General features: G+C 41.7%; 1 protein-coding gene across 3 annotated transcripts; it reads left to right on the top strand.

The window, feature by feature from the left end:
* Window positions 1-337: 337 nt before the first annotated feature.
* Window positions 338-23,899, top strand: LOC106567178 (serine/threonine-protein phosphatase 6 regulatory ankyrin repeat subunit C). 3 transcript variants are annotated; one of them, XM_014136186.2, is made up of 26 exons: window positions 338-564; window positions 875-961; window positions 2,912-2,990; window positions 3,200-3,270; window positions 3,406-3,606; window positions 3,868-3,955; window positions 6,236-6,378; window positions 6,580-6,792; window positions 7,047-7,125; window positions 7,234-7,431; window positions 7,564-7,681; window positions 7,797-7,865; window positions 8,068-8,208; window positions 8,320-8,382; window positions 8,527-8,638; window positions 8,749-8,820; window positions 8,954-9,155; window positions 9,409-9,496; window positions 9,728-9,845; window positions 10,127-10,346; window positions 12,037-12,124; window positions 13,140-13,223; window positions 13,421-13,566; window positions 13,693-13,775; window positions 13,910-14,084; window positions 15,008-23,899. In XM_014136186.2, exons 1-26 carry the CDS (start codon window positions 538-540, stop codon window positions 15,274-15,276), a joined length of 3,234 nt encoding a protein of 1,077 aa, XP_013991661.1. In that variant the 5' UTR covers window positions 338-537; the 3' UTR covers window positions 15,277-23,899. The 3 variants fall into 3 exon arrangements, 2 of the variants coding, with proteins under 2 accessions (XP_013991661.1, XP_013991660.1); XM_014136185.2 differs by having other exon boundaries at window positions 8,524-8,638; XR_001320010.2 differs by lacking the exons at window positions 8,320-8,382; window positions 8,527-8,638; window positions 8,749-8,820; ... (8 more) ...; window positions 13,910-14,084; window positions 15,008-23,899 and having other exon boundaries at window positions 7,569-7,681; window positions 8,068-8,174.
* Window positions 23,900-23,907: the final 8 nt, after the last annotated feature.

The following is a 23,907-nucleotide window of genomic DNA, read 5'->3' as shown; positions in this document are numbered from 1 at the left end:
CGACTTAAGTAGTACTTTAAAGTATGTTTTACTTAAATACTTTACACCAGTGCTGTTTTTGGACAAACTAATATTAAACAGAACAAGTGACCCACGGATGCGTTGCTGCCACCAACTGTGTCGGAGGTAGCCTAAAATATCAGCAGTCCTGCTCCCGAATAACATTTTTGGGAGTAAACCATGATTCCTTATATGTTAATCTAGTGCCATTTAAAAAATGGCGAGAATATTTGGAATTGTATTCAGTAGTATATTATTGTCGTTCCCCTTGAAAACAGAGGCCCTCGCATTGTCTGGGAGAGCAAGACCACTGAGGTTAAATAAGAACGCGCGTGGAACTGCGCATGTGCAGGACAGCAGAAAGCCGAAGCCACAAACAAACATCAAGCAGAGACGGACAGCAACACAGATCAAGCGCTATCTTGTAGATCGCTAGCTACATGAGTTAACTTTGAAAAATGAAAATCAAAACTATCGTTTAATATACACTGCAGTTCCACCCTAATGAAGGAGCTCCGTCCTGGCTGATTTTGGGAGATGGGAGTACTCAACATTACAGACCAGGTGAGCTAGCAAGTAGCTAGCATGCTAGTTGAAAAGCCAGTCTGGCTATTTGGCTGTCTAGCTGATAGACTTTTGGTTTGTTAGCTAATCCCGTGTTTTGATAGCATTTTCCTGAAAGTCGAATAGTTCAATAACGTTTGACGAAAGTATCTGTCTGAAAGAAATGTCGTAGGATTGCTAGCTAGATGGCAACGTTAGCTAAACCTCGGCGCGGCCCAAGTGTCGCTGATTGATGTATGTAAACTGTTCACTTAACTAGCTACCATTCCTTGCTAAGCACAGCGTGACATTCTCCTGTTCTTCTCCCCAGCCTCCACTGGTCCAAGCGGTTTTCAATCGGAATGCCGATGAAATTCAACAACTATTGCACAACAAGAAAGAGGATGTCAATGCACTGGTATGCTTGTGGGCTCGGGTTTATGCCATTGATATTGGACTGTATCTCAACATCTCTCCAGTTATTGCAAGTAGAGGGGTGCCGTGTGGGTCCTTTACCCAGTTCATGTGATGAGTTAATTTATTTTGTATTTCCCAGAAACCTCGTTACTATATACACTACCGTTCAAAAGTTGGGTCAATTAGAAATGTTATTGTTTTTTAAATAAATGCATTTTTTTTGTCCATTAAAATAACATCAAGTTGATCAGAAATAGTGTAGACATTGTTCATTTTGTAAATGACTATTGTAGCTAGAATCTGCTTTAAAAAAAGGAATATCTACATAGGCCTACAGTAAATCAAATGTATTTATAAAGCCCTTTTTACAGCGGAAGATGTAACAAAGTGCAATACAGAAACCCAGCCTAAAACAGCAAGCAATGCAGATGTAGAAGCACGGTGGCTAGGGATAAACTCCCTAGAAAGGACGGAACCTTGGAAGAAACCTAGAGAGGAACCAGGCTCTGAGGGGTATCCAGTCCTCTTCTGGCTGTGCCGGATGGGCTACTACACTGGAGTGTGAATACAGGCAAATATGTTGATAAAGTAACTTTGTCCAAGAGCAGTGTTTCCATCTGGTTAAGAAGGCAGTCCCCAGAAGGTACGTGGGGAGATTTTAAAAAAGGAAAACAATATTGGGAAAAATGTTACCAAAAAAATATGTTCAAGTTATTTAAATCTTAATAGGCAGGAAAACATTTACTGAGGTCACTGGTGTGAAATCTCTAGTTATTTTATATTTATAGACCAACATTTTTAGTTTCGGTGCGTGTGCATTGCACTGTACAGAGGCCCTTTATCAGCAACCATCACTCCTGTGTTCCAATGGCACAGCTAATCCAAGTGTATCATTTTAAAAGGCTAATTGATCATTATAAAACCCTTTTGCAATTATGTTAGCATAGCTGAAAACCGTTGTCCTGATTAAAGAAGCAATAAAACTGGCCTTCTTTAGACTAGTTGAGTATCTGGAGCATCAGCATTTGTGAGTTCGATTACAGGCTCAAAATGGCCAGAAACAGCACTTTTTTTTCTGAAACTCGTCAGTCTATTCTTGTTCTGAAAAATGAAGGCTATTCCATGTGAGAAATTGCCAAGAAACTAAAGATCTCGTACAACGCTGTGTACTTCTCCCTTCACAGAAAAGCGCAAACTGTCTCTAACCAGAATAGAAGGAGTGGGAGGCCCCGGTGCACAACTGAGCAAGAGGACAAGTACATTAGTGTCTAGTTTAAAAACAGACACCTCACAAGTCCTCAACTGGCAGCTTCATTAAATAGTGCCCGCAAAACACCATTCTCAACATCAACAGTGAAGAGGCGCCTCAGGGATGCTGGCCTTCTAGGCAGAGTTCCTCTGTCCATTGTCTGTGTTCTTTTGCCCAACTTAATCTTTTCTTTTTATTGGCCAGTCTGAGATGGGGCTTTTTCGGAGTCGCCTCTTCACTGTTGACGTTGAGACTGGTGTTTTGCGGGTACTATTTAAGGAAGCTGCCAGTTGAGGACTTGTGAAGCATCTGTTTCTCAAACTAGAGACACGAATGTACTTGTCCTCTTGCTCAGTTGTGCACCGGGGCCTCCCACTCCTTCTATTCTGGTTAGAGACAGTTTGCGCTTTTCTGTGAAGAGGGTAGTACACCGCGTTGTACGAGATCTTACATTTCTTGGCAGTTTCTCCATTTGTAATGGACAATTTCTTTTGCTTTTATTTCAAAAAGGACAATTCTAAGCAGCCCCAAACTTTTGAATGGTAGTGTGTGTATATACAATAACAGTACAAAGTCAACAGAAGGCCTAAATGTAAATATTTCAGCAATATTTCAGAAATGTGTTTATTGGTGGCTGACGGGGTAAGAGGGAGATAGATTTTGCATCTCAATACAAATGGTTAATTTGTCTTTTCCCCACAGGACCAAGAGCGCCGTACGCCACTACATGCTGCTGCCTGTTTGGGAGATGTTCATATCATGGACTTCCTCATCAATGCAGGTAATTGTGACCAAAATGGACCAATCACTGGTACTTCTATTCACTAAACAGAACGCCCCCGCCTGACCTTCTGATGTGTGTGCAATGAAAATGTGGTTTTGGTCTTCTTGCAGTTGTAGTAACACTGTGTAGTGTCTGTGCATTAGTATGACTCTACTGTACTTGTCATGGCCCTCTAATAATGCTCCTTGTCTTGTACACTCTCATAGGTGCAAATGTAAATGCTAAGGACCATGTGTGGTTAACTCCATTGCACAGGGCAGCTGCCTCCCGGAATGAAGTAAGCAATGTTGATCATCTCTCTCATGTTAAGATTTATATAGCACTTAGTACCAAATTGTTTCAAACATGGACAATGTTTGGGTTTTGTCAAGAAGTGTTTTCTCAAGCCCTGTTTTATTCCTTCTCTCTCCAGAGGGCAGTGGGACTACTTCTGCGGCAGGGAGCTGAGGCCAATGCACGGGACAAGTTCTGGCAGACACCACTGCATGTTGCAGCTGCCAATAGAGCCACACGCTGTGCAGAGGCCCTGCTACCACAACTGAGCAATCTGAACATGGCAGACCGCACTGGCAGAACCGCTTTGCACCATGCTGCTCAGAGCGGATACATGGAGGTGAGAGGGGAGGGCTCGAAATATTGTTTATACTTAGAACAGCGCCATTTTCACAAACCATTTCAGAGTAGGAGTGTTGATCTAGGATCAGGTCTCCCATCTTATTCATTATGAGTTAAAATAAAGAACAACTGATCATACATCAGCATGCCTACTCTGAGATGATTTTGCAAATACGGACCCAGGTTAGCAGGTGTATGAATAATGAAAATGACATGTATGTGTATATAATATATTTATATTAACTTTCTCTGTCCTTAGATGGTAAAGTTGCTGCTCAATAAAGGGGCCAACTTGAGTGCCAATGATAAGAGAGAGAGACAGCCTATCCACTGGGCAGCGTACTTGGGTGAGCTGGATTCTGCGTTGGGAAACTGTTAAAAGGACAATCTGCAGTTGCTATATCCACCATTGGACTGATAAATAAATGACATGTACCCATTGATTCTTGAAGAATGTAACTTCTAAATGCCTCTTGAGCTTAGTTCAACTGTCGTACCCCATCAGAACCCAAAATATGAACTTGTTTTACTCCGTTTGTAAACAAAGTAAATTTAAACAACACTGTATAGCCTCAAAACAGGGTTAAAACGATCATTTTTATAAAATGGATAGTCATTCCTTGCATCCACTGCACTCTAAGTTTGAAAGGTTACATTTCTCCAGTTCCATCCATCAGCCTTTGACCGGAACAGTGGCGCGAAGAGCGCTTTATTGTTTTAACTGCTGATTGCCGCAACAACAACAAAAAAATGGAAAAATCGGAATTTTCGAAACTTGGCATGAATGGCAGGTGATGAAAAAATGCAGTTGTTTCTCCATAAGTCCTGTTTTAAGTAGAATGAACAGCAGACCTTGGCTGAACATTTTTGTATTTTGTAGTTTATTTGAAAATACACATTTTTCAAATACTCAAAGTCGTCAAATATAGTTTATATAGAATTTCAACTAAAAGCAACTTTTCTTTTAATATTCAAATACAGGTCTCAGAAGAACAACTTGCATATATTCAAATATTATTTATTTGCCTATAGCCTAGAATGAATTACGTGAGGGACTTGGAATCACCTCAACAATACAGTAAACCACTTTCGCAACTTCAAAATTACTAACAAATATATTTTCAGAATGAGTGAGACAAAGTGATAGAGTAACACTTGACATCAAGTTCTTATACATGTGTAGTAACTGTGATTATTACCATAGCAGCATTGTTGTTACATAGGACTTTGAAAATTGCTTTATAAAAGGCCTAATAGTTATTACATAAGTGGAATAAAGAACAGTCACTATTCCTCTTGTGTACAGTGGTTACAAAAACTCTGTCATTGCTATGCATTTAAAATGCAAATGTGCTAATAAAACGTTGCTCCAAAAGTAATCACAGTTTTATTACACAGGCACAAGAAGTGTTACTGAGAATGAAATGATAAGAGTACAAAAATATGGCTTATGTTTAGAAAGGAAATGTTATATCCCAGAAGTGCCTTCTTGAATCAACTACAGCCTGGTAGGTGGACAATCCATGTTAGTTTATATTCGGAGTGAACTATCCCTTGTGTGTTTTAAACAAGAACATTTGAAAGTAATTGAGATATTTAAAATAGTATTTGAACCCAGGTCTGAAACAATGGCAGCACTGCCATGTTGTACTGAGCCTTGTTGTTGGAAAACCACATTAGTGTCCGGCTTTTGCTGTCGCCGATGCACCTCCCCCAACTTCACTCCTCCACTTTCGTCTACAGTCGGTTGCTTTAACCTGAACAATGAAACGCGCCCAATATCTGCAGTCATCTCGCTGAGTCTAACTTTAAATGATGAAGTCCATTTCAGTGTGACCTGCCAGATTCAGAAGCTTGAGAACCCAATAAAATACAATGAAATGGGGTTGAAGCTTTATTTTATTTTTATTTGGTATAGGAGTCAAAGATAATAGTTTTAGTTTTTCAAACAGGTTGGTTAATTTTATTTCAGTTTACTAACTCATTTTTTTTTCATGATTAGTTTTAGTTTGCTATAATAACCTTGATGTATTTTGTAGATTAGATATGACCGTCAGACAGATTGGAATTGTATAGGATATTATGTGTGCTCTTCATTCATTCTATCTTCAACATGCAGTTCCACATGCTTCCCTGCCATCAGTTGAAGGCAACCAATCCAATAGTTTCAGAAAAGCAGTCACTTCCTGAGATCTGTATTCAAATAGTTTTAGAAAGTAGTCATTTTTGAGGATCTGTATTCAAATAGTTGCAGTCAACTCCAAAGTAACTATTTGTTCCCCTGGAAAAGTAGTTACTTTCCAGAAAGCATAGTAAAAACTACAGTTCACCCTGCTCTGATGAACAGTGGCTGTAGTCTTCACAAGAGGGTGACATTAAAAACAGGACACCGCGGCCTCTCCCCTCTCCTCACACCGCGGCCTCTCCCCTCTCCTCACACCGCGGCCTCTCCCCTCTCCTCACACCGCGGCCTCTCCCCTCTCCTCACACCGCGGCCTCTCCCCTCTCCTCACACCGCGGCCTCTCCTCACACCGCGGCCTCTCCCCTCTCCTCACACCGCGGCCTCTCCTCACACCGCGACCTCTCCCCTCTCCTCACACTCCGGCCTCTCCCCTGTGTCTTATAGGGCATCTGGAGGTGGTGAAGCTGCTAGTGTCTCGGAGTGCAGACAAAGGCTGCCAGGACAAGCAGGGCTACACCCCTCTACATGCTGCAGCTGCCAGCGGACACATTGACATCGTCAAGTACCTTCTGAGGCTCGGGGCAGAGGTGAGTGTGGGGTTCAAATGGGTAAACGGACTCTCAAAATAGCCAATACAAATAATACTTATTACCAACCATGGTCTGGCCATGTTCAGAAGAGGCAGAGGATTATCTCTGATTTACAATTCAATTGTTTTATCTTTTTATTTTTTTGACCTTTTGTTACTTAGCTAACTACTCATGTCTTGTGTGTTGGTGCTCTTTTAGCTGGATGAGCCCAATGCCTTTGGGAACACTGCACTGCATGTGGCCTGCTACACGGGCCAGGAGGCTGTGGCCAACGAGCTGGTGAACCACGGAGCTAACGTCAACCAGCCCAACAGGAGTGGCTACACCCCACTGCACCTGGCCGCTGTATCCACCAACGGGGCCCTCTGCCTGGAGCTGCTGGTCAACAACGGGGCTGACGTCAACCAGCAGGTATGGGGCCCTAATGTATTAAAAAATGGTCTCCGAGTACGATTGCTGATCTCAGATACCCTAACTCCTGTCCATATAATCAAATTAATTATTATCTAAAAGGCTTAACTGATCCTAGATCTGCACTCCTTCTCTAAGACTGACTAATGCCATCCCTACCACCACTTTCACCCTGACATTTTGTTTTAATATGTGGGGAATAAACAATGATTTGTCTGCAAGACAAGTAAAACATTTATTTTTTCCGTCTCCAGAGTAAAGAAGGGAAGAGCCCCCTGCACATGGCAGCTATTCACGGACGCTTCACCCGCTCTCAGATCCTCATCCAAAACGGTAACCATGACAACCCCTCTGACTGACCTGTGAGGCTGCTTTAAGTGACTCTTGTCCCACTGGTTCTCTACTCATTTGTCTCATCCTGTTACTTTGTTTTCCCCCCAGGTGGAGAGATTGACAGTGTGGATAAATATGGCAATACCCCCCTTCATGTTGCTGCTAAGTACGGCCATGAGCTGCTGATCAGCACTCTGATGACCAACGGTGCAGATACAGCCAGACAAGGGATTCATGGGATGTTCCCTCTGCACCTGGCTGTGCTCTATGGGTTTTCAGACTGTTGTCGCAAGCTACTCTCCTCAGGTTGGTACTTTTTATATATATTATATCATTCATTCACACACACATCTGTTGGATTCTATACGCTGGAGGGGCTGTCTCTGACTGTAGTGTCACGTGTTGGATGTTATTTCTAGTTGCCTCCTCTCCCCTCAGGGCAGCTGTACAGTATTGTTTCATCTATGAGTAAGGAGCACGTTCTATCAGCTGGGTTTGACATCAACATCCCAGACAACTTTGGAAGGACGTGTCTACACGCTGCTGCCTCTGGAGGGTAAGACACAGAACCGCACTCCAAAACTGGACCTACTCTGAGCCATTGTGTTGGTTAATGCTGTCTAACGAGTCAGCCGTTCTCATCGTGGTGTTCCTCACTTCTCTTCTGACAGAAACGTTGAATGTCTGAACATGCTCTTAAGCAGTGGTACCGACTTGAATCAGAGGGACAAGTCGGGAAGGTGAGTTTTTGCAGTTAATTGTTTGCTTTCTGTTTGTACTCATGCTGGTGTGGGTATGCGATAACGTTCGGTGGAATAGTCAGTGATTTAAGGTTGTCGGGTTACTGTAAAAGCTTTGTGGTAACGTCTGCTGTAAGAAGTGCTTTGTGAATACGTTTGATGAATGGACTGATAATGGTTCTGTGGGCCTTCCTTCGCTCAGGACTCCGTTGCATTATGCAGCTGCTAATGGGAGGTACCAGTGCACCGTGACCCTAGTGAGCGCTGGCGCTGAGGTCAACGAGCCTGACCGTACAGGCTGTACTCCCCTGCACTACTCTGCTGCCTCCCAGGCCTTCTGCAGGTAGGAACTCGCACTCCATCGCAAAAATACACTGACGCATGACAATACGCTTTCAGGAAACATGGCTGTGTGTTGAATTTGTCATTAAATGTGTTAATTCTACACTTCCAGAATGGACCGACATTTCCCCGGGACTCTTCAGAGGGAGGAGGATGGAGCAAAGGAGTCCTATTTGTGAGTTTACTGTCTGCAACCATTGTTTTGTATAGCGTCTACAGTCCAGAATATAATTAATTAAAGATCTGCTTAAAGGACTCAATATTTTGTATATTTCATGACATCCACTTGACTGTTGTTTTTGTCTGTCTTTGTAAGTAGTTGCTTGGAGCATCTGTTGGACAACGGTGCCGACCCATCCCTGGTCAACTCTAAAGGTTACAGTGCTGTTCACTATGCTGCTTCCCACGGCAACAAGCAGAACCTGGAACTGGTGAGTCCTTTTGTTTGCGTTCAATACCGCACGAAGCTAAACAGGTGAATAGTTTTTCATCGTGAACCTTGCCGTGTGGACGGTAATGCAGCATGACCATGTTCCTTCAGCTCCTGGAAATGTCGTTTAACGCATTGGGAGACATCGAGAGCAGTATTCCAGTGAGTCCATTGCATTTAGCTGTAAGTGTGCCTTTCATTCCTAAAACCCTCTCTGATGCATCGCTTGAGACTGTGTGAAGAAGATGCCATGTTCATATAGAGCAGCCAAAAGCATGACTGTTTCCTGTCGTATACCATCTCCTCCCCCCTTCAGGCTGATAATGGCCACTGGCAGGCGCTGCGTGTGCTGACGGAGACTGCTGCGTACGTGGACGTGCAGGATGCCTCGGGCCGCTCTGTGCTCTACCTGGCCTCCCAGAGAGGTTACGCCCGCTGTGTAGAGGTCCTGCTAGCCCAGGGGGCATCCTGCCTCCTCAACGAGAACAGACACATGTGGACCCCTCTACATGTCGCAGGTACGGATCACGCCATGCCTCTCAACCCCCCCCACCGCCCTTCCTAGAATTGGTTGCGGGATGCATTTTTGCAAATGATGCTAATCAAGTTAGTTTATGTGCCAGGTGTAATGAATACATTGACTATCTTACTTGCAAGCATGTGTCCCTGTGTATTGTTCCATATTGTCTATCTTAGGTAGTATGTAATGGCTTAGAAACTAGCAGACAGGGTGGAGTTTGTAATGAAATTATATTTGTCATTTCATATCAGCTGCCAATGGCCACACTGAATGTCTGCACATGCTGGTGGACAGTGGGGAGGAGGCAGACCTTACCAACATTACAGACACACAGGAACAGTGAGTGGTCTCTATTTCTCACTGCCTGCCAGGAAGCTTTGTTGACGTTGTCTTTGATTGTGACGTCCAATTTATTCTGTTTATTTTTAGTGTAGATCCAGAGTCAGGAATACCGTTTAAGCTGTTTACTGAAGATTTGCAGAATCACACATTCTGCCTGCTAGGAGGCTTTATTGTTGATGTTGGCTTGTATTGTAATGTAAATGACTGTGTGGTACCCCTCTTCCTCAGGACTCCTCTGATGCTGGCCGTCCTGGGTGGCCATACAGACTGTGTCCACCTGCTGTTGGAGAAGGGAGCCTGGCCTGACACCAAAGACAAGAGGGGCAGCACTGCCCTGCACAGAGGGGTGAGTCACACTACTGAGCTGAGCAGTACTGGGCTGGTTACACATCCACTACACTTACTGTGTCCTGTGAAAAAGTTAATGTTGTACAGCGTGGCTGGTTCAGTTATGTGATAGAGAGGAACACTAACATGAGTTTATTAAAGGAACAGCATTAGTTTGAAATAATTATTAAAGCACAGTAGAATTTGAGGAAATCTAGCTGTGTAACTCTTAGGTTAGAGCAGAGAGGAAATGACTCCATCTCCGTCCCTCGCCCCTCCCTGTGTGTCCCTGTCCCGTAGGCTGCGTTGGGCCGTGATGACTGTGTCACAGCCATGCTGGACCACAAGGCCTCTGCACTGTGTCGGGACGGCCAGGGTCGTACCCCACTGCACTACGCTGCCTCCCGCGGCCACACTGACATCCTCGCCAATCTGCTGCGTGCGGCCACGCGCTCCGACCCTCTTGACTCCCTATTGGACCATGAAGAGTACACGCCATCACACTGGGCTGCTTACCAAGGTCAGCGTTCAATAGGTGTATACAGTGCCTTCAGAAAGTATTCCTACCCCTTGTCTTATTCCACATTTTGTGTTAGTTTGAATTCAAAATGGATTCAATTGGAATTTTTCTCACCCATATACACAAAATAACCCATAATGACAGTGAAAACATACTTTTGGAATATTTAGCAAATTTATTGAGAATAAAATACAGAAATATCTAATATACATACGTACGTATTCACACCCCTGAGTCAATTCATGTTAGAATCACCTTTGCGAGCGATTACAGCTGTGAGTCTTTCTGGGTAAGTCTCTAAGAGCTTTGCACACCTGGATTGTAGACTTTTTGGGTGTTATTCTTTTTATAAACATTTAAGGTCTGTCAAGTTGGTAGTTGATCATTGCTGGACAGCCATTTTCATGTCAAAACTGTAGTTCGGCCACTCAGTAACATTCAATATCTTCTTGGTAAGCAACTCCAGTGTATATTTGGCTTTGTGTTTAGGTTATTGTTCTGCTGAAAGGTGAATTTATTTCCCAGTGTCTGTTGGAAAGCAGACTGAACAAGGTTTTCCTCTAGGATTTTGTCTGTTAGCTCTATTCCACTTATTTTTATCCTCCAAAACCCCCTAGTCTTTGCCGATGACAAGCATACCCATAACATGATGCAACCAGCACCATGCTTGAAAATATGAAGAGTGGGACTCAATGATGTGCTGTGTTAGATTTGCCCCAAACATAGTGATTTGTATTCAGGACAAAAAGTTAATTTCTTTGCCACTTTTTTAGCTTTTGTACTTTAGTGCCTTGTTGCAAACAGGATGCATGTTTTGGAATATTTTTATTCTGTACAGACTTCCTTCTTTTCACTCTGGCATTTAGGTTAGTATTGTGGAGTAACTGCAATGTTGTTGATCAATCCTCAGCTTTCTCTGATCACAGTCATTCAACTCTGTAACCGTTTTAAAGTCACCATTGGCCTCGTGAAATCCCTGAGCGGTTTCCTTCCTCTCCGGCAACTGAGTTAGGAAAAACGCCTGTATCTTTGTAGTGACTGGGTGTATTGATAAACTATCCAATGTGTTAACTTCACGAAGGTGATTCAATGTCAGAATTGTTTTATTTGTATTTTTTTTAACCCGTCTACAAATAGGTACCCTTTTTTGCGAGGCATTGGAAAAACCTCTGGTCTTTGTGGTTGAATCTGTTTTGAAATTCACTGCGAGACTTTACAGATGATTGTATGTTGAGGTAGTCGCTCAAAAATCATGTTAAACACTGTTATTGCACACAGAGTGAGTCCATGCAACTTAGTATGTGACTTGTTAAGCGAATGTTTACTCCTGAACTTATTTAGGCTTGCCATAACAAAGGGGTTGAATACTTATTGACTCAAGACATTTCTGTTTTACGTTTTTAATTCATTTGTAAACATTTCTAAAAACATAATTACACTTTGACATTATAGGGTTGTGTGTGTAGGCCAGTGACACACAATCACATTTTAAATTCAGACTGTAACAAAACAAAATGTGGGAAAAGTCAAAAGGGTGTGAATGCTTTCTGAAGGAACTGTATATGAAATGTATGTATAAATCGAATGTGAGGGGAGAACCTATATCCGTTTTTGTTGCGTGACCGTTCGTTATTCAAATGAAATCGCTAGCAGTATGCAAATTTGAAACACACTTTGTCTTCTTTCTCAGGGCAAGAAGACTGTTTGGAGGTTTTACTTGAACACAAAATGTGTAGTATCCAGGAGGGAAACTCCTTTACCCCATTGCACTGTGCTCTGTGAGTATTCTCTAGTAAATGTTTTAAACATGACTATACAGGTAACTGCCAAAATAAAATGGAAAAACCTGAGTAAATGAGGGATAAAAGTATATTGGAAACAGGTGCTTCCACACAGGTGTAGTTCCTGAGTTGATTAAGCAAATAACATCCCATCATGCTTAGGGACATGTATAAAAATGCTGGGCAGGCATATTATTTTCATGTATGGGTAACTACATATGTGGAGTATCTAAAAGTGGGCGTTGCAAAATAACAAGTGGGAAGATAAACAGCAGTGGGTGTGTCAACCTAACAGCTAATTGGGCAGATTGGTTGCCCCTCACGATTGTTTTGCGTGGCTGCTTCCTTGTAGCATTTTAGCTAGGCAGGTTAGGAGGAAAAGGGTTAGGCTTAGCTAAAGTGCTACAAGGAAGCAGAAAGTAGCCGCACAAAACTGTATTGAGTGGCAACCAATCTTCCCAATTAGCTGTTAGGTTTCCATACACCCACTTGTGTTGATCCTCCCACTTGTCTCGCAACGCCCACTTTCAGACAGGCTCTACGTATGCAGTTACCCATGACTCATTATTTTGTCTACCATGGCTATGCATCACCCGGGTGACAATGACCCCATCCACAGGGCACGAGTGGTCACTGAATGGATTGATGAGCATGAAAATGACATAAACCATATGCCATGGCCGTCTCAGTCACCAGATCTCAACCCAATTGCACACTAATGGAGATTCTGGAGTGTAAGACAGCGTTTTCCACCACCATCAACAAAACACCAAATGATGGAATTTCTGGTGGAAGACCGATGTAGAATCTATGCCAAGCTGCATTGAAGCTTTTCTAACTCATGGTGGCCCAACGCCCTATTAAGACATTATATTGGTGTTTCCTTTATTTTGGCAGTTACCTGTACATTATTAGGACAATGTCTGTAAAAAGTGTTTGGGAAAGGATCAGTGATGGGTTTGATGTTTTAGCACTAATTCGGTCATGTTTGGTCATCTTCGCGATATTGCAGAATGAATGGCCATAGTGGAGCTGCAGAGATGCTGTTGGAATCTGCTGGCGTACAGATGGTTAACACCAGGGATACTAAAGAAAGGTAGGCCTATTGAGAGCAAGGTGCTGTTATCTTATCTAGATGTTTATTTGGGTGTCTCCTGTCATTTGTATACCTTTTTAAAGCTGTACCTCTGTACTTAATGTGGACTCCAGTTTCATCCAGTTTTAACTGTAGTTTCATTGTCATGCGATACTGAGCTCACCAATGATGGGCTGTCTCTCTCTCTGTGCCTGTAGGACCCCTCTTCATGCCGCAGCATGTGCTGAGGATGTGGCGGGGCTGCAGCTGGTCCTACGCCACGGAGCTGAGATCAATGCCGTGGACCACACCGGACGCTCTGCTCTCATGGTCGCCGCCGACAATGGACAGAGTGGCACCGTGGGTAAGTCTACAGAGCACCTTTTCCATTGATGTTTTGTAAAAGGATAGAGTTCAGCAAGTCCTGTGAAGTAACGCTTGATGAGAGTGAATGCATTATCTGTTGGGATGAATCCTGTGTAATTTCCAGCCATCCTCTTGCACCGAGCCAAGGCTGACCTGACACTGCTGGACGACAATGGAAACACTGCCCTGCATCTGGCCTGCAGCAAAGTAAGCACCACTTAAAATATCATCCAAGCTCAGAAATCCGTGACTATGCAGCACCTCTCTTATGGCCTGAGATGATGGAACATGTATTGATGATGATGGTTGATGTAAGCATGTTTTTCCTATTTGTCTCACAGGCTCATGAGATGTGTGCCCTGCTGATTCTGGGGGAGATCCATAACCCTACCCTCATCAATGCAACCAACGCTGCACTGCAAATGCCGCTGCATCTAGCAGCACGCAACGGTCTGGCCACAGTTGTCCAGGCACTGCTGAGTCGAGGAGCCACAGTGCTGGCAGTGGATGAGGAGGGTAAGAGACACTATTCCACTTTATTCTTTGCCCAAACATCTTCATTGTAAACATCAGAAAGTCCTACGCCATGTCGTCTTGTTGTTATGGGCTTGGGCTCGAAATGATTTCTAATTGACTTCAGATTTTTTGTTACTTACCGTAAAACTTTCATTAATAGCCCAGGTGTTTATTTGCTTAGATCACTGAACACGACAGGTGCTTATTACAGACGGGCTTCTATTTGAGCCAGGCGTCTTTCCTTTTTGCCCATTTGCGTAGTTAATTGTTTAATTACAGCATTCCCTTCCAGGATTTTAATCAAATTCTTAATTTCCTGTGTTATAATTTACACACTGTCCCATTTATTCTGTCTTAGAATGCCTTTATAAAATAGAAAAATAACTTTTCCTTGACAGAATAATGATTCTCCTTGGACTGCATTTGTGGTAGTGCATACCTTTGCCACTAGAGGGCGTGTGGCCAATTTTATTTATTCACTTTTTTTTTTGAGGTCTGTACTCCCGAAGTTGACTGTTTTTGTCAGTTAGCTAGCGGTTCTCAGATGTTAGCAGCCGATGGCTAACAGTTTCTTCCTGCCGATTTAAAAAAAAATAAAAATAAAAAATAAAATAAAATAAAAAAAAAACGCATGATCGCTATCATTTTTTCAAGTCCATTACTGAATTATTTAATTTAACCAATCAAACATTAAACCTCGTAAACAATTAATTTAGCCCCTACTTATATTTGAAACAGCCGTTTATTTTCTGAAATGTGCCGTTGCCTGGCTATTAAGAAACGGGTGGCTATTTGAGACCCATTATTTAACTGAAGTTTTACGGTACTTACTTGTTTTAGGTATTTCAATTTTCCTTGAGCATAAGCCATAGACCACAGCTTTCCAGTGTATGCGGTCTGATTGTGCGTTTGTTGTCGACAAGGACACACTCCAGCCCTGGCCTGCGCCCCCAACAAGGACGTAGCTGACTGCCTGGCTCTGATCCTCTCCACCATGAAACCTTTCCCTCCTCTGGACCCTTCCTCCTGCCCCTGCTCCTCTTCCTCCGTCTCCCCCGGTCTCAACCTACTGAAGCATTGCGGCATCACTGCTGCCTGCACGCCGCTGCCCAACGGAGGCCTCCACCATCACAACGGCTATGTCAAAGACCGCCATGCCGCTGTCAGCCTGGACGGATGTCTTTCTGAGTGAGGTCATCCTACATCTACTGTCTGACAGCACTACCACCACCACAGGGTAGTCTGTGTGTGTGTGAGTGATCTTCTCCTGAAGTGCAGTCAAACCTATATGCAAATGGAGCCCACAGCATCTATCTATCCCAGCTCTGTATAAGTTAGTGCTTAACACTGAGACCGATCTCTCTTTCTGTAAGGTCACTGGAATACTGCTTTGTCCCAAAATGGTTACTAATAACCACCCACAAACCCCTTTAAATAATGTCCCGCAAATAGGTACTCGTCAGCACAGAAAAATGACTGACAGCTAAAAGCACTGTTCATTCTTTTTTCCTTTTTAATCTTTTTAGTCTTTTGTTGAGTCACTTTTTTTCTCTTCATATCATTCAGTATTTAACATCCTTTGACGTGCTGGCCTTGTAGAGAAATGCACAGCCTTCCTAAAAGGAGAATGATCCAAAGGGTTCTAGGACTTTATGAATGAACCATACAAAGTCCTACCCAAAAGTGCAATGCTAAAATATAAAGATTCTGACTTGAACAAAAAAAATTATAATATGTACCTTCTGTAGTAACCTAATATTTAAACTTTTGGCCTCGTTTTCTTTGTGGGGCATTTTCATAGAGGAGAATTTCATAGGGCTGCTAAAGTTTGAAAGATGAATATGTAAGCATGTCTCCTTACAAAGGGGAACAATGCTCAGGTTGGCATTTCAGCATACATTTGCTCTCAATGCTGAAGTATTGTCTAGAACACAATTTTGTGTTTACTAAGTGAGAATTTGGTTTAAAGCATATACATTATGACCAAAGGTGAATATCACTGCTATGACTGACAAAATATTTATTTGAGAAATATTTACAGAGAAAGATCGATGTTGAGATACCTCTTAAGTCATTTTGCAGCTGCTGAACGGCTAGACAGGGAAAGTAGTAGCAATGAAGCCTTTATTTATTTGAAGTCTTTAGGAGCGGACTCGCCCCATTGACCTTCAGCAAAACACATTATCTTGAATTCTAAGATTACTGCTCAGTGATAATCTTACAAGCCATTTCAATTGATTTCCCATTTTTCTTTCCTTAAATCATTCCCAAACCATTTTGGTACATTGAATTCGAATTACCTTCGGAGAGGAATCCTATTTGTATTATTTCCCGAAATGTTACTTCAGCCGTTTTGGAGCTGGAGAAATACCACTCTATCAAAAAGCTTGTATCTTGTCTAGTACGATGGTCAGTTCTGGTGTGAGATTGAAACGCTGGACTGACAGTGTTCTTCCCTTTTTTGTTATTGTATAATTTAAGCAATATTTAATTTCTGGCATTTTGAACGTTATCAAAAAGACAATCATAGTCTCAAGGGCTTTTGTTTCCTTGGAAATCTTGTTTGATGTTCACCTTATTTGTTTGAGTACCGATACTAGCAACATGGAAATGATCTATTCTAGACTAATGGCTGAAGTCTGTGTCCAAGGCATTTTTCGCTCTGTGCCTAGAACAAAAAAAATGCAATTGATTGCCTCCATGGCAGTACGGATGCAGGATATGATGAACACTAAGGTCTCACCCACTGGGTAGCAGAGAAGCATTGGATCCTATTCAGACTTGTTCATCTGTTGAGGATATGATTCCTTGGTTGGACTTGATTGTTCATGTCTCCGGACAGAATTCTTGACTAACTAAAGAGACTTGAAAGCCTAGTAGGTACGTTGGGTTACTTACTGTAGGAAGGAACTGAGAGGAAACTAATGTTACACTCTCATCTGGCCAGTAGTAATACTTGTGTTTTTAGTAAAGCCGATAAGTGTGAAATTCCTTTTTTGGTATGTATCCTGTCTTGTGGGTCTACATACATTGTAGATTGTTCTATCAGACCACTGGAGCTCTTTGCCTGACTTAATTTAAATCTTTTTACACTACCATTTCTATTATATCATCAGAGGATCAATAGATTTCAGTGATTCACTGGGACTCATTTTTCATTTCATGCTTCGCCACAACCTCATCTCTTGATGAATGCTAAATGACATGCATTAGTTCTGGATGAGAAATATGAGGACCTAATATGATACCAGAGTAGCATATCATGTTGTGCCCTATAGTCAGTGTTGTCTGGGGGAGAGGAGGAACAAAGGGAAGTGTATAGTCTTTTGATGTCGTCATGTGTAAAGGGGGAATAGTCTCGGGCTGTGTGGAACCAGGAACCAAATGACATGGATTGATGACGAACAACAGGAAAATCATATTGGCATTATTTTAGTTGTATGCACACTACAATGCAGTTCCATTTTAGCCCTGATCCAAGGCACTTGAGATAGTTAAGCACTTTAACACATTCAGCATATCTGTGTGCAGTCTGAATAAATGCATATGTATATTTACATATGGGTTGTAGCTAAAGTGCAAAAGACAGGAACAGATTGCAAGGATTGTATACGCTGCTTCATTGACTGCGATTTAACTTCAAAACTCTAAAGCTAAAAAGATCTCATGGTCCAAAATCCAGTCATCACGATGCGGTTTGATTGATGCCAGCCCAGGGTCCGCTATTAGTCCTTGTGGTTAGTCCAGTGATTTAGCTAGGCTTGCTTTCGCCGTGCTTGTATCCTCCTCGGGCTCCTCGCCTAACTCCACACTGAGGGATGCATGTTGTACAATAGAGACACTGATTACCTCAATCATCCAACCGCAGGTGTGTCTGGCTAGCAGGTCGGGTTCACGTTCCCCAGTTCAGACACCACATGCATCAGCCGATGGTAGCGTGCCACGTCATTGACTGCGTGCTGTCAGGCACCTGATTGCTATAACATAGTGATGTGGTTACCTGATGGGTATTTTACATATCTGGCATGTGTCAGCAACGTCTGAGCAGAGGAACGTGTGTGTGTGTGTGTGTGTGTGTGTGTAGATTTTATTTTTCAATTCCCTTGTCCAGTTGATGGCGCCAGTTCTTCAGTATATATCCCATCTGGGACTACCCCATATCTGTGTTCCATTGATAGACTGAGAACTCATTGTAAAGGAGCTTGAGATCATAATTCTAACTTTAAAGAAACAAGTAAAATATATTTCCCTAGGGTTTAATATTAGGAAGCAATGAAAGGATTATTTGTAGCATTAATGACTGTGAAAGACGTGTGCAGCACATCTATTGCTCTTCGACTGTGTTTAGGCCAATCCAACAAAGCATTTCATAGATGCCAATTGAAGATTTGCGGAGTAGTCGTCACATGAGAATCTTAGGTCACAGTTAGGGCCTTATTTGCCAAAGTACATTGGATAATAAAACAATATTTAAAAAAATAATAATAATAGCAATGGGTTTGAGAAATATGCAGGCATTCGAGCAATGTACATACTGAATATTAATCTGAGCCATGAATTGACTGACGTGAATCTAGGGTCAAATTGGAACAAGACTACTTGCTTTCTCCTGACTTTTGAACTATTACACTACATTTCTCTGGCATTCATGAAACGGTAAAGTAGCAGCAAGAAGTAATCGTCGTATTAGTCTTCCTGTCATGGGTCTTTCTTAAATGTGTTCCAGCTATACCTAAGCCCCTATGTGTGTGTCATAACCATGTATTGACAATGGAGACAGGAGGTTGGAGGGTTTGAACATTAATCTCTAACACCATTAAGATTGCCTTACAATATCTTCTGAACAGGAAATTTAACTACGCTGTAGATGCTTTCATTTTTTTTTTACATTCATTGATAGCCGGTTTTTGAAAAGGAAAATACACCTAGCTAGCTACATCCATTTAGTGCCATAGAAACCTTTATTTGCCTTTAAGCATGATAGTCATACTGTACTTGGTCAGTAGAAAATGTGTTTGTTTGGACTCATTTACTGTGGTAGCCATGGTTAGAGTGAACATTTATTATATATATTTTTTGTTGTTGTTGGAATGATTATTAAGTTCTGATTTGAAGCATTGCTGGCACAGATACAGGTCATGATGTCATTGGTGACTAATGGTTTGAACCACTTAGTACTGATCGTAGGAAGTGGAAAGCAATCATAGAATAGAGTTGGTGGTAGTCTGGAGAAAAGAATGGATGGAAGATTTAAAATGACAGACTATTTGTGTTGGCATAAACTGATAATAATAATGAATGGTTATTTCTTTGCCCGTGGTTTGTAATTATTCTAGAACAGTTTTTGATGTTTGCAGATGTATGGTTAACAGGGAATAGATTTACCTCGTCCTCGATGGATGCCCCTATTCTTACTTGAAGTATCTTTCATAGAATACAAATGTAAAACTTTAATTCACAGCAGAGCCTTTTAAAGGCAAAGGAACAAGTATCTTGCAGTACCTACTACGTTATAACACCGACCATCTTGCTAGTTATGTTTCCCAGTGGGACTGCTAAAATCTCTGCTGGTTTTGCTATTATGGGATGTGTCCCGAATGGCACCCTATGCCCTACATAGTGCACTACTTTTGACCAAAGCCCTATGGGGGGGCCTCGGGTCAAAAGTAGTGCACTATAATGGGAATGGGGTGTCATTTCGGTCGCACACAAAGATCCTTTGGTGTAGAAGCACATGCATCCATGTTGGTGGCACACTGCTCAAGGTTGCCTTGTGATTGTTTTGGGGATTTTGCCATATTTGTAAGTGGAAAAATTGGGATTTCACTTATTACCGGTCTTGTCAGCTTGACTGTCACCTCCAAAACCAAATAACGCTGTTAATGAATTACCTCCATACCGGTTGGAGAGAAGAGAAAGGAAGAACACAGACGTCTACCTTGTTGTCAGTGTGATTTCTACGGACCAAATTATGAGAGTTCTAGTATGTGAAGGGCAGAAGAATCTGTAATTCAATGGAGGTCATGAGGAAAAGTAGTGTGAAAACACATTTTATAGTGGGGGGACTGCTATGCAGTAATTATTTACCCCCTCAAGTTAGTGAACGTGGGAGGTTTTGTAGAGTTTCACTCATGCTAGCTTTCCCCCTGCTTGTGGTCTCATTACGTTTCTTCCATCATTTGGACCTGTGTGACAACCACCTCAGAGGTGGTTGGTGCCTTTTTTTAAATGTTTTTTTTAAAATGAATGCTCTATCTACCGCATGGTCTTCCAGTTATACCTCCCGGAAGCCTTATGAATGACATGTAAAAGCATAGAAGAGCGCATCTCTCTGAAAAGAACATTCTCAACCTACAGTATGTGATGTGAGCTATAATAAGCAACTCCTGTTTTACGTTCTTGGCCGATTCTGTGTGCATGCTATGGGTCTCTGAGCTTGAGTCATATGGAGTGAACGATCTGAACAATCTCCTTTCTGATGTTGAATGCACCAATATTGAAGTAACTTTTTGAAAGCACAAATCCAAAGATGGACCCATTATTCTTTAATGTCACCTCAAGGATGGCTCTCAGTGCTGTGGCGGTTAGAGCCAAGAATGGTGGTCATGGAGAATAGGAAAGCATGGGATTGGATGGTCGGTATCAGTACTGTAAATGTAGTTTCTCCTGAAGTCTGAGCATATCAATTCAGATTGTTTCAGTTGTATGTATTTAATTAAACTCACTAGCTGTAGAGAATAGATCAAGTTGTGGAAATCCTATTGGGGTACAGTAGTAATGATAATGTGTTGGTTGTAACTGTTTGGAGTGTTTGTTGTATTAGACTGATTGAAAGTAGGGGTTTCTTAGTAGCAGTGTGTAGCGTTGATAGTGTGACCGTGCTGTAATATAACATGCGTTGTCTGATATTAGCATAAGGGCGAGGTAGATCGTCCTCTTTAAGCTTGCCTCTATTTTTATTTTTTATGGTTGAAAAAGACGAGTGCAATAAACCTTATTTATCATTTTCTTCCTCAAGTAAAAGAACATGACCTGCGTTTTTCAAGGCCAAAAACAAAATAGACTTTCTGCGGCGGGCAGTAGGATTGGAACCTTTCCTAGCTGCTTTGCGTCCAGAGAAGTGGCACTTGTTAGAATCTAGAATATGGAATTGCATTCTTAGGACTGTGTGATTTTGATATTTAAGTATCAAAGCTGCTTGCTCATAAGGGAGACCGTGTACAAGATGATTTGACTGGTAGATCAACCATGTGGTTTTTTGTAATTGCAGTTGGATGGCATTTTATGGAGTGAATCTCCTTCAATCTTTAAATGTTTTGCTTGCGTGTGTACGTATGCATCGTCCTCCATATCAAATGATATGGGGGTTTTTTTTGGACGTAAATGAAGTGGTTTAAAGACATGATGAAATACCTTCTTGTTTTCGAAAGAAACATTAAGAGAGACTCCCCCCTAATTCATCTCACCCTCGCACACCCCCGTTTAGTATCTTTCACAATCTTACTACTTGCTCTGTGTGTGATAAACTTGTTCAGTGAAGATCAGAACAGCTTAAAAAAGTTGAGACAATTTCCTGAACTCTATGTATAATGTTGAGGGGGTGAATGGCATGTATCCCTTAATGTAAGTAGGCAGGCCTGTTTAAATCAGACATGTCGATGACAATGGAAATTAAAAGGTAGCGAATAAAGTGTACCAGTATCGTAAGATCAGCTCAGTGCCTAGGGTAGGACGTGTATACCTACTGTATACATCTTTTTGACATGTTGGAGGCCCTTTGACATGTACTATGTTGGAAGCCCGTACGATATTGGTTGTTCCCCTTGAAATTCCCCTTTTTAATCAGCTGAGGTAGGAAATATTCGAAAACCATGTTAGCCATTATTGCAGTAATTTGCTGTACAAGCAACTTCTACTTCACCCATGATGATGTCTTTGGCCAGACAATCTCTGGAGTATCTCCATAATGGTGATTCACCTCGAGCACAGTGATTAGGACACGATCAGTTGGAGGTACTCTATGGCTTATGTGCTCCCTGAGCAATACATGGGAAAAGGATGTATTCATTGGGTATATCCTGTGATATTTGTTGGTCCTTCTGCTGTTTCTTTATTTGTTCTGCAGCACCCTAACTGAATGTAAACTGATAAAGACCGACTAAGGGTTAGTTGCCTGTTTTACTCAGTGGCTTATCTGTTGTAAATACCTTGGAGTGGACCACATACCAGGAGAGGGGGAGGAGTCTGAATTAGGGCACATGATTAGTTATAATCAAATGGTTTCTCAATGCACCTTTAAAAAGAGATTTGGTTTGTCCGCCAAACATTCCAATAGTTTTTGCAAGCTTTGCTGTTGGGTAACAAGTTCTAAACTTCTTTGCTGGTGAATGGTAGTATCTTTGACAGGCCTACAGGTTGCTGTACCCCCACCCCCCCCCCAGCGGAAGGAACAATTCCCTATTTTAACGCTTGATTACCTCATTTACAAACCTTCTAATACTATTCTACTGTGAGAAGAAAAGGCCATCACCAGCATGTGCTCTAGACGTGTGATGGCAATGACACCAGGACCAATGATGTAGCTCCATTTCCAAATTAATGAATTCAAACATGGCCAGTCAAGGAATATAAACACGCCTCTCACTTACTACAAATTCTATAAGGTTGGTACATTTAATGGTATTATCCATGTAAATAAACTTGTTTGCATTTCTTGCGGTTTTCAGTAGAAGCATTTTTCCTACCTCCTATAAATTGCAGCTTTGAGTTAATCTCCACCTGTTTTGACAAACAAACAAATACACAGTAGCCTATGAGAACCTTAGCATTTTGCCATGAACAATTATAATTCAACATGTGTGCTTGATTGTATGTATAATTGTGTGTTCAACATGAAATTATTTATGAAAAACGTAGAAAATAGCACTGGGATGTGAAGCCAGACTGTGTTATGACGCTGATAACGAATGTCTTCTACCCACGCTAGACATTAATTTTGACTGATGTGCTCCTTGCATAGCAAACCCCCTTCTTTTTGGGATGAATTACATGAATGAGTACATTGGCATTTTCTGTTTGTCTTTGTCTTGAACCGATGTACAAATGTTTTCATGTTGTGCTCTACATCTCAGTTAAAGTTTACAGCTTCCTGGAATGTGAATGTTTTGTTGGGTTAGTTATTGCATACGTATGTATGTATGTATGTATGTATGTACGTACAGCTGGTTTGGTACTATCATAATATATATTTTTCACAGGTTGTCATGGGGGAGTCAGGTTATATGCACATTGTTATATTCTGTACGTGGGTGAGTTTTGTTCCCCTCAAGCCGTATGCCTTCAAAAACACTAATCCACTCCAAACCAAACTGTTGGTAGGTGTTTGCCTCCCCACCATAATCTCTGTATAGCTGCTTTAATTCCATGTGAATAGGGGACCAGTGAGAGGTCAGGTATCTGACCAGACAGACCCTTGCCCTGCCCCCACATTCCATTCACCCCACTATCCCTCCAAAACCTCAAGCCATTTCTTTATTTGACAATGCAATCGATCCTGAAAGCACTTTGCCTTGTTATTCCATTGTGTGGACAATATGTAAATGGTAATTTGTTATAGAAATGTAAAAGATAATTCACAATTTTGGAAGAATCTGCATCTGTCTTTGACGCTAAAATGATTTTAAAGGATTTATTAAACATTTGAACCTAACTCTATTTTATACAATGTTTGCTGCAGCCAGTTGGTCTTGTCATTCAGTATTGTGGCTTAGGGTTGGTTGTGTGTTTTAAATAAAGTGCTATTGCTGAATATTCAATGCAATGT

This window comes from Salmo salar, chromosome ssa13 (assembly GCF_905237065.1).
Source record: "Salmo salar chromosome ssa13, Ssal_v3.1, whole genome shotgun sequence".
Classification (NCBI taxonomy): Eukaryota; Metazoa; Chordata; class Actinopteri; order Salmoniformes; family Salmonidae; genus Salmo; species Salmo salar.
The sequence above is the reverse complement of the archived record's forward strand: the minus strand, read 5'-3'. Positions and strand labels throughout refer to the sequence as shown.

Excerpts from the sequence above, each read along its gene's own strand:
- LOC106567178 (XM_014136185.2), top strand. The coding sequence starts at position 538 with ATGGGAGTACTCAACATTACAGACCAG. Across the intron at positions 10,347-12,036 it reads ACACTGGGCTGCTTACCAAG|GGCAAGAAGACTGTTTGGAG; the intron begins GTCAGCGTTCAA and ends CTTCTTTCTCAG. Across the intron at positions 13,776-13,909 it reads TGCATCTGGCCTGCAGCAAA|GCTCATGAGATGTGTGCCCT; the intron begins GTAAGCACCACT and ends TTTGTCTCACAG.